Source organism: Tachypleus tridentatus, chromosome 12 (assembly GCF_004210375.1).
Source record: "Tachypleus tridentatus isolate NWPU-2018 chromosome 12, ASM421037v1, whole genome shotgun sequence".
NCBI lineage: Eukaryota > Metazoa > Arthropoda > Merostomata > Xiphosura > Limulidae > Tachypleus > Tachypleus tridentatus.
In genome coordinates, this window is record NC_134836.1 from 49,985,831 (window position 1) to 49,996,780 (window position 10,950).

The 10,950-nt window shown below is 34.4% G+C and overlaps 1 protein-coding gene across 1 annotated transcript in view; it reads left to right on the forward strand.

Moving 5' to 3' along the window:
* Nucleotides 1-744: 744 nt before the first annotated feature.
* The window catches only part of LOC143233277 (ubiquitin-conjugating enzyme E2 variant 2-like), a 19,620-nt gene continuing 9,414 nt past the window's right edge, over nt 745-10,950 (forward strand). The window contains exons 1-2 of the mRNA XM_076469377.1: nt 745-766; nt 3,115-3,265. Coding sequence (XP_076325492.1) covers nt 3,185-3,265 — 81 coding nt within the window. The 5' untranslated portion in view covers nt 745-766; nt 3,115-3,184. The remainder of the gene's footprint in view (nt 767-3,114; nt 3,266-10,950) is intronic.

Sequence of the window (10,950 nt, forward strand, 5' to 3'; positions counted from 1 at the left end):
ACAGATAGCCTTCGTGCAGCTTTGCGAGAAATTCAAACCGTACCTTTTACAACCATCCGAGTTGGAACCACATGCCAGACAACTGTAGGGTAAGGTGAAGTTTAAGACTCACCAAATTCAACATTTCTCAGGTCAATTTGCATTCACACAGTTAGTTACATGCACTACCCCCGTTACATAGTTATTCTCATAACAATACAGGTGGGGTTGTAACCCCAAGATATCAACAACTTTCCATAATGTTTTCCACGGGCGGTAACAAACTTTATATAATTTTGAGAACAACAAAGATAACTTCAAATAAGATCAACATAACGGTTTTCTCGAACAAATGTTATGTAGTTTGAAATAAAACCATTATCAATACAATTGAATTTATAAGTTGCATGGAGTGAGATAATTTGTTTACCTTTTTTTATCATTTCAAAATAAATGTAACAATACTACGAGAAGATAGAAACACGTGCTTTGTTGTAATGTTTTACACATCGAAGGAATATATAACTTTGGGGAATTTACACTTTTTGATAATTCAGTTTGTTAAGTGTTTGTCTTGTTATTTAAAATCCAAACGTAATGAGTGGATTAAAAATGCACGTACTGGTATTACTATTTAAATAACAATTTATATCTTATTTTTGTAATCACATGAGCACATGAAAGAATTTTTATCCAAGGATTGGTAGTGTCAGTAAGTATATATTATTAAGCAATTGTAACTCGAAGGACAAAGATACTTTTACCCCGCCACTTCTACGTGTGTCAGGTATAAAAGATTGTTTAGTCTAGGTAGTATTAATTAATTAATTTTGTGAGGTAATATATGACGATTTATTAGTTTTACGTAAAAGGTAAAAACAGACGAATATTAGAAGAAGGCTTTTTAATATAAAAAAGACAATTGTTGGAAGTTGTGTTTGAAAGCCATTGATGTGGAGAATATAGAAATTTCTAGAAAACGTAAGTACTAGATATATAAATAGCGGCAAGCAGACGAAGAGGGACAATGATAAAGTAGAAAAGCGAGGGGAAATGGCTAGTACTGGTAATGACTTTGGTAGTCCTAGCAGTATCACAAAGGAACGTATGTACGATTTAGATGGAATTTGTGAAAGTGTTAACACTTTAAAGAAAAGTGTTTTGGAACTTTGTAACCAATCTACAAGACTTGCACAAAATGTCAAAGCTGTAACCGAGATGCAAGACACGATCTATGAAATAGCTAAAGTATGGTGCCACTGGTTTGAAAATGTGAAACGTTTTAATTAAGTTGAAGAAGATGTGGTTTCTTTTAAATGCTGAGTCGAAATAGGTAGAAATTACAAGGCAATGAATAAATTATTTCTTTGGAGTTGATTTAGTAATTTGTTGTTTGCATGTAAGTGCTAATTAAAATAGTTTGCAAAACCTACTTTTTATGAATTGACTTAGAAAATTAGTGTCATTTGTATATTATTAAACAGTTTATATATTGAACAGACAACTTTTATTGGGTTAAATGTTTCTCTCAAGAGTGCGTTCATGTTTTTTCATCAGATTGAATTTTTATGTATTATTTGAATATAATAGTATGTGTTAATTCCTGTTTTTTATCTTACGAATGGGGCCCGGCATGGCATAGCGCGTAAGGCGTGCGACTCGTAATCCGAGCGTCGCGCTAAACATGCTCGCCCTCCCAGCCGTGGGGGTGTATAATGTGCGGTCAATCCCACTATTCGTTGGTAAAAGAGTTGGCCGTGGGTGGTGATGACTAGCTGCCTTCCCTCTAGTCTTACACTGCTAAATTAGGGACGGCTAGCACAGATAGCCCTCGAGTAGCTTTGTGCGAAATTCAAAAACAAACAATCTTACGAATGCAAACCCAAATAAAATGTATGTCATTTTAAAAAAAAAAGTGGAGAAGTGTAATTAAAGGGAGATAAATCGTATTGAGAATGAAAGGTGTGTATGTTTTCTTATATCAAAGCCACATCAGGCCATCTGCTGAGCTCACTGAGAGGAATCGAACACCTGATTTTGGCGTTGTAAATCCGTAGACTTACCACTGCACTAGCGGGGAGCCAGAATGTAAGGCACAATAGTTGATATGTGAAAGTGAAATTTATAGTTTTCTGACATTTTAAGAAAATTATTAACTCGTCAAAGGGTGTTCTAAAGCAATTCAACCTGCTCGTGTGGACATTGACAAAAATAAACGATTATTTGGAAGTAGGCGAGTATGAGAAATGCAAACAAGTAGCTAAGTTCAAAGTATAACTGCTGTAACTTCGAGTCATCGTGTGTTAATTATATGCTGATACTGTTATTATAAAAGAAAATAAAAAAAGTGGCAGAGAAGAAAAGGAATGAGTGAATTATACCCTGAGTGTTAAAGGTAAAAAGAGAGGAAATTAGTTCGGCTATTGAACTCGATTCTAATGCGAACAAATTGGCCTAAGTGGATTATTGACAAGAAGAGAATTATATGATGTTTAAGATACTTCTGTAGTTAAATGAATGTTTGCACATGCATTTAACTTGTTCCAATATATAGTAAAATAAATAAATTTGATAAAGTTAAGTAAATCTTCAATTAAATTTAGTTTTATTTCTAGTTGAGTAAAAACAATTATCAAACAACCGGTTATATTATTAAATAAATTACTCTGTTTCACTTTGTTTGTTTTTTGGAATTCCGTGCAAAGCTACACGAGAATTAATTTAGCAGTGTAAGACCAGAGGATAGGCAGCTAGTCATCAACACCCACCACCAATTCTTGGGTTACTCATTTACCAACAAATAGTGGGATTGACCTTCCCTAATTAACATCACCACGGCTGAAATAACGAGCATGTTTGGTGTGATGGGGATTTGAACCCTCGACCCTAAGATTACGGGTCGAGTGCTTTCACTACCTGACCAGGCCGGGCCCTTTTACTTGGTAAAATGTTAATAAAAAACACTTTTTGGATGATCAGAAATAATCAGTCTATTTTAAGATATCTATGAAATTGTGAACAAATAAATAATATCCACATATTTGGTTTCATCTCATTGTACACTGCATTCCCATTGAAAGATTTAATCTTTGTTTTACAATTCATTAATAGAACAGTTCTGTTACTCTTTTATAGAACTGGAAGAAAGAAAATTTATCCCCCAAAACATAAAATATATACACTGCTGGCCAAAATCTTCAGGCCAATGAACAGAATGAAAAAATATGCATTGTTAGACTCAACCACTTATTTGAGTAGAGCTTCGAAAGATGAAAACAAGAAAATGGTAAATAAAAAAAAAACTTTTTTAGCTTTCAGTTGGGAAAATGTGAACACTATGAAATTAGCCTAAGTACTAGCTGATCAAATGTTTAAGATCATGCTGAAACGAAGCATTAATCGGTAAACACGTAACAAAATTTAGTCATTTTTGTTCAAGCATTAGCTTTATCAACATCTCCTGTGTTACATTGGGTAAAAACATGGCAAAGGCTAAAAGGTTGACAGAGTTTGAACGTGGCAGAATTGTCGAACTCTAAAACAAGGTCTCTCTCAACGTGCGATCGCTGGTGAGACTGGGCGTAGTGAAAATGCTGTTGCAAATTTCTTAAAAGACGCTGAGGCATACGGAACGAGAATTTCAAGTGCTCAGCCCAAGAAAATTTCGCCGGCGTTGAGCAGGAGGATTCGACGGGTTTTTCGGCAAGACACCAGCCGATCGTCAAACCAGCTTGAGGCCCTTACGGACACAGGATGCAGCTCAAGAACAATAAGACGGCGTCTACGAGAGAAAGGCTTTAAAAAACCGTAAACGTCTTCAAAGGGCACGCCTCCTTCCACACTTCGAAATATCTCTTAACCTTTGCTGTGTAGCACTAAACATGGGATGCAGAAAAGTGGAAGAAGGTTTTGTTCTCTGATGAGAAAAAATGTAACATGGATGGTTCAGATGAATTCCAACGTTACTGGCACTATAAGGATATCCCACCGGAGACATTTTCTACACGACACAGTGGAGGAGGTTTTATCGTGAACTGGGGTGCTTTCAACTTCCATGGAACAATGGAGCTTCAGGTTATACAGGGGCGTCAAACAATAGCTGTCTATATTGACATGTTGGAGAGAGCATCCTTATTGATTGGAGAACCACGCTTGTGTGGAAATGACTGGATCTCTCAGCAGGACAACGCTGCAATCCACAATGTACGCAGGACAAAGGACTTTTTCATGACGAATAACGTGATTCTTTTAAATCATCCAGCGTGTTCGCCCAAACTGAACCCCATTGAAAATGTTTGGGGTTGATGGCAAGGGAAGCCTATAGAAATGGACGTCAATTTCAAACAGTGCCTGATCTTTGTGAAGCCTGGCCCGGCATGGCCGAGCGAGTTGAGGCGTTCGATTCGTAATTCGAGGGTCACGGGTTCGAATCCCGGTCGCACCAAACATGCTCGCACTCCCAGCCGTGGGGCGTTATAATGTGACAAAAATCCCACTATTCGTTGGTAAAAGAGTAGCCCAAGAGTTGGCGGTGAGTGGTGATGACTAGTTGCCTTCTCTCTAGTTTTACACTGCTAAATTAGGGTCGGCTAGCGCAGATAGCCCTCGAGTAGCTTTGCGCGAAATTTAAAAATACTAACAAATTTTGTGAAGCCATCTTCACCACTTGGAATAACATTTCAGCTTGCCTTCTGCAAACGCTTATATTGAGTTTGCCAAAGCAAATGTTTGAAATTATTCGCAATGATGGCCGTGCAACTCACTACTCAGGCATCTTGTTGAGCATTTCCTACCCTTTTTAGGACTTCTTTTTGGTATGGTCTTAAACTTTTGATCAGCTGGTATTTAGGCTAATTTCAAAGTGTTCACATGTTCCCTATTAAATGCTAAAACAGTTTTTTATGTTTATTTTCCCTTTTCTTATTTTCATCTTTCGAAGCTCTACTCAAATAAGTAGTTGAGTCTAACAACGCAAAATGCATATTTTTCTTTATGTTCCTTGGCCTTAAGGTTTTGGCCAGCAGTGTATTAAGTTTTTGTACTTATAATAATTATATATTTTTCAATAAACAGGTTTTTAAACAAGTAATAGGAGTCCTAATGGGAGCTAACTACTCTAGTTGTATACCAAATTTATATATTTACTCTATAATAATATATTTATTAAAAACTACACAAATCCAGATATTTTTACTTTAACTTACAGATATGTAGATGATTTGATTTGTATAAATAATCCTGAAATAATGTTATTAACACTATTTATCCAGTAGATTTGGAAACTGAAAATTCTTCAATATCTAAAACAGAAGTAGATTATTTAGATTTATAAATTAAAATAATTGATAAGGATATCAATGTAAATGTTTTTGATAAATGAAAATATTTTGCCTTTCAAGTTAATGGTTTACCCTCTTTTAATATTAATGTACTGTATCATTCTGTTATAAATATTATGAGTTCGCAATTATTCAAATATTATAAAGTTTGTAATAAATTACAATATTTTATTAGTAATGCTGAAATACTGATACAAAAATTAATAGTTAATGGATTTGATAAAGAAACTTAAATAAAATTATTAAACTATTTCGTAACAAATATAAGAATGTATTTAGTTCAATATAAATGTACGCAATCTCGAAAAGAAGCGGCAGGACGAAGGTATGTCATCTCTCCGATTTCTCTTGTTTAGTGTTGTGTTATATCATGCAGTGCAAATAGTATTATATTTATTTACTGGCTTATCTCTATGTATAATTAAACTATAACCAAAAAAGTAGAAAACACAAAATTAGAGTCACTGAATAGTCTTAAGTTTTACTTCGCACAAACTTATGCATTTTTTTGTTTAAGGAAGACGGTTCTCAAATGTAAAATTAACGTATTTTGAAAGTTAAATAATTATCCTTGTCGAAATAATTATCCAGTGTTATGACAGATGAAAGGTAGTCGATTAAACTTTACATATATACCGAAATATCGGAGCTAATTCTTTTACTTACATGACAGATTGATACATATTCTTATAATGTTAAATAAAAAATACAAAATAATTTCTTAGGGCCATAAGATATACAGCAATTCTATACGATTATCTTGTCTCTATCTATTTTTTATAGTTAATTTCATAAGCACAAGATCGCCTTTACGTTGTTTTCAGAGTTATCGTGTAAATATTGTCAAGCGAGCTGTTGCAATCCATTTTGTTTGTGATGTTATTTTTATTTTGCTACCTTTAGAACTAAAATAATGCATAAAACTACCCGTATAAAGGAAGTTTTCGTGAAGTTATGAGCATCAGTAGTAATACATTTTGAATAAAACAAAACACTATTTTTTATATTTTAAATATAAAATAAATATGATATTTGATCTAGAAAAGTACGTTTATCAGGGAAGGTAGGCGATAATTCGTTGATCGATTGTATATAAATCGCGATTTACCGTTGTGGAGCATGCGTGAACACACTTGTTGTAGTGGCGGTGAAATTTCAGACGATGCAGAAAAACGGTAAGTTTAATGCTTGTAGGTGTGCGAAAATGTTTGATGCAATTCTTACATATCTACCATATAGAAAATAACTATAATTTATTAACGCGATTATTTTTATGTTTATTAATTTTAGACATAAAATTACGCTCTAATTTAACTGTTTGTCAAACTAGAATACCACTCCCCAACGGTAAGCTGCATAGAATCGATTTTTACCGTATGCTATATACGAGCACGCTTGTTTAGTTGTAATTTAAATACGAGTACTACGACTCAGTAAAGCCATTAATTGTATTGTGTCATAATTTATAGTTTATATTTTTATTCCGTACTCGTAATGTCTCTTCAGTTATAGGATACCTAAATTTCGTATTTCAAATCGAAATTCAATTTAATTTTTGAAATTCGCATGAAAACAGAAAAGGTTTGTTTTATTTTATTTAAATATTTAACATATACCATATTTCTCCCACCAGTAATACTACTATTGGTTAATATTAATGTTAATAGTAATAGAAATACTGTAAGTAAAATTCTTGCTGTGCATAGAATGTTAGTGAGTAATATTTGAAAAGTATTACCATGGTACTTCAGGTGTCACTGTTAGGAATATTAATTTGAAAAGTATTACCATGGTACTTCAGGTGTCACTGTTAGGAATATTAATTTGAAAAGTATTACCATGGTACTTCAAGTGTCACTGTTAGGAATATTAATTTGAAAAGTATTACCATGGTACTTCAAGTGTCACTGTTAGGAATATTAATTTGAAAAGTATTACCATGGTACTTCAAGTGTCACTGTTAGAATATTAATTTGAAAAGTATTACCATGGTACTTCAAGTGTCACTGTTAGGAATATTAATTTGAAAAGTATTACCATGGTACTTCAAGTGTCACTGTTAGAATATTAATTTGAAAAGTATTACCATGGTACTTCAAGTGTCACTGTTAGGAATATTAATTTGAAAAGTATTACCATGGTACTTCAAGTGTCACTGTTAGGAATATTAATTTGAAAAGTATTACCATGGTACTTCAAGTGTCACTGTTAGGAATATTAATTTGAAGGGTATTACCATGGTACTTCAAGTGTCACTGTTAGGAATATTAATTTGAAAAGTATTACCATGGTACTTCAAGTGTCACTGTTAGGAATATTAATTTGAAGGGTATTACCATGGTACTTCAAGTGTCACTGTTAGAATATTAATTTGAAAAGTATTACCATGGTACTTCAAGTGTCACTGTTAGGAATATTAATTTGAAGGGTATTACCATGGTACTTCAAGTGTCACTGTTATGAATATGGATTCTGCTACGTAGTTTATTAAAACGTCTTAAAAGTAAATTTCAATATCCAAGTAATGCCTCTTGGATAGGACAGAGCCTGTGATTTTTGTACTGTGTGTACTTAGTTTAATTCGTAAACATGACTGGTAAAAAAAAAAAATGCAGTATTTTTCGTACGATTTTTGTAATCTTAATTTTTTATAAAATCATTTGCATCAAAGTCTGTTCCGAGTTGACTGATTTGGTAGTATTAGTATGCTGTAAACAGATTGATAGACATTTCAAAAGTTTAAACTAAAATTGAAAATGCCATAACTGAAGTAATCTTTACCACAGTTGTACCTAAGTTTTTACAACCTACCCCAAGGTTTTGGTAAGATTAAACAACAAATGGTATAATTTTCTTGTAAATATCTTTCTTTGAATTATTTAACAAGATTACATTGTAAATGATTCTTATTTTTGCACTGATATGGAGGAATGCACTGGTACATATATCTGTACCAGTTTAGCAAAGTACTGTTTTCTGTTGGGTTTTTTTAAAGAGAGCTACAAATTAGTTACATACGTTGAATGTATGTACCTTATCTGTATATCTGATATTGCATCACAAGACACCTGATTTGAAGAGTTTTGTTTGTGTTTATACTAATATTCATAATTACTAAGAATGTGGTATTTCTTTTATATTGTAAATAATGTTTTCTTTTATATATTCCTTTAAATTAAGAAGTGCACATTCATTTAAATACTAAATCATATGTAACTAGCTTTATAGCAGTCACTGAACCTGTCCAATGTCTACCTCTGAAGAAGACCCTTAACATAACCTCAGTGTTGCTGTTAAATGTATCAAATATATTTACAGTAACATTAAGTAGTAATGATGCTAATATGCATAATAAAGAGATCTAGCTACTTTATATTGGAAGAATCACCAGAATTATTACATGTTTACTAATTAACTACTCTATATTGGAAGAAACAGCAATGGTATTACATACTTACTAATTAACTGCTTTATAATAGAACTGCCAGTGGTATTACATCTTACTAATTAATACAATATTAGCTATATTTGTTCAGTGCTGCTCTCTGTATGCAAACTTTTCTTTAAGCATTCCACAAGTCTTACACTTTCTGCTTATTTTAATTTCAATATTCCAACATGTCTCATGCAAATCATCATGTGTTATCTCTTCAACCTGACAGTGGATCTCTCTGCTTTTACATATTGGGAGATTGAATGCTACATGGGTCAACCTTTCTCCTCGGACATCACCCAGGCTGTTACTGAGTTGCTCGAGATTGATCAGAATTGACGAGGATTTTGATCATCTTTTACCCCCTCCAGAGTTTGCCATTCCTTTCCAATTGCAGCTTGAGAAATCACCTAGGCTTAATTCGGTCTTTGTGAGTTTGTGTCTCAGGTATGTGATGTTTTATTAATTTTCCCTCTGTCTTATTCCTGTCATTTTTCCTTTTTACATGAGTCATCTTCTCAACCATTTTTGGTATTTCCTACCTCCCTATATATTTTGGTTCATGCTGTCTCACAATTAAATGAGAAGATCAGTGTGCTGCACTTTCCAAGGACTTCTGACCAGTATGCCCTTTCTTGCCATCGAGCAGATTATCAGTTTTTGAATCAGCAGTACCAAGTTTATTGTCACCTATTTAGGGGTGGGGGTGGCTCCAGAATCTAGTGTTTGTCCTACCCAATATTTTCACCTTCATTTTACCATAACTAACTTTCTATGGTTTATTTCTTCTATACATCTGTCAGAAGGCTCTCTACAGAAATCCTGAGGGGTTTTCTGCAGATACCCTTCATCTTCTTTCTTCCACATTGACCTGCATTTCATCCTCAGCTCTGGCATTACATATGTGATTTCTTTGTTGTTGGAACCTTATAGGTAGAGATGCCATATTGGCTTGGAATAATTTATCCTCAATATATCGCAGGGAGTTGTCTTTTTTCTGATATCTTATGTCTTTGATGCAGTTCCAAACTCTATCAAGCATCTTGTGATCAGCCCACTAGCAATCCACCCTTATGACTTTTGTAGCCTGTTTGTCTCTGTGAGAGCTTTGTATGTCCCCCTATTCATATTTCCCACACTTCATTCCCTCCCAATTCCTTTTGATCAGGATACTTCATTTTGTTGAATTCCTGTGACTACCCTGTGGATTCAGGTCTGGTGGGAGCTTGATTTTGTAGTTTCTTCCCAGCTGACATCCCTTCATTTGATTTATCAGTGAGTGATACGTGTTTTTTCAGCAGGATTTGTTATCCAGTTGTTTCTCCTTGCTCCATTTCCTTTCTTTCTCCTCACAATCCTGTGGCCTGTCATTGTCTGCCAAAGGTGGTTTGAGTTTTGCAATCAGACCAGTTCACCATCATTTTGAGCTTTTTATTCCTGTTTTTTTCCTTGTTCCAAGAAAACTGGGAATTGGCAGCCAGTCATCAATTTATCTTGCATCAGCCACTTCATATCACTTAAGTTCACCATGTAATCTTCTGGGTCTGAAAAGGTACACCCATCTCAGCTCCTTATGTGTTTTGTCATAAGGTTTGGATTTGTGCTCATCATATTCTCATGGTTTGGGAATGCTTCATTATTACATGGGCATCTGGCTTCTACAGATGCATCCCAAGCAGGAAGCAGTCTCTCAGACTTACCAGTTCCTTTCTATGGCAGCTCAAGTGGACTGCTTTATCAAACCGGAGGAAACATTCCTTTGACCTAATCAATAAGTAGTACACTTGGGAGGCATTTTCAACATCAGTATCAGTCACACTCTGCCTTCTCTTTTATGTCTTCATTCCATGAATCTCTTAGTTTACTATGCCTAGTAGTGACTACTTACTGCTTGTGAGGATCTGTCGCTTTTGAGGATGTCATCCTCCATAACTGCATTAGTCTCTCTTGGTCTTGACCACATGAAATCCCTGCAATGGTCATTTCATGAGCGATGTAACCTCTTGTGATTATTCTCCAACACCATTTCTCTTCTTCTTCCCATATGAGGTGAATCTGCAGTGGTGGCTGGAAAAAGCCCATATGTTGGTGGGCATGTCATTTCCTCTCCTATTTCCAGACCTCCATCTTTTCAAGGATGGGTAAAATGGATCAATTACCAGGAAGTTTGGGCTGTTGGTCTATGGACAATATCATCTT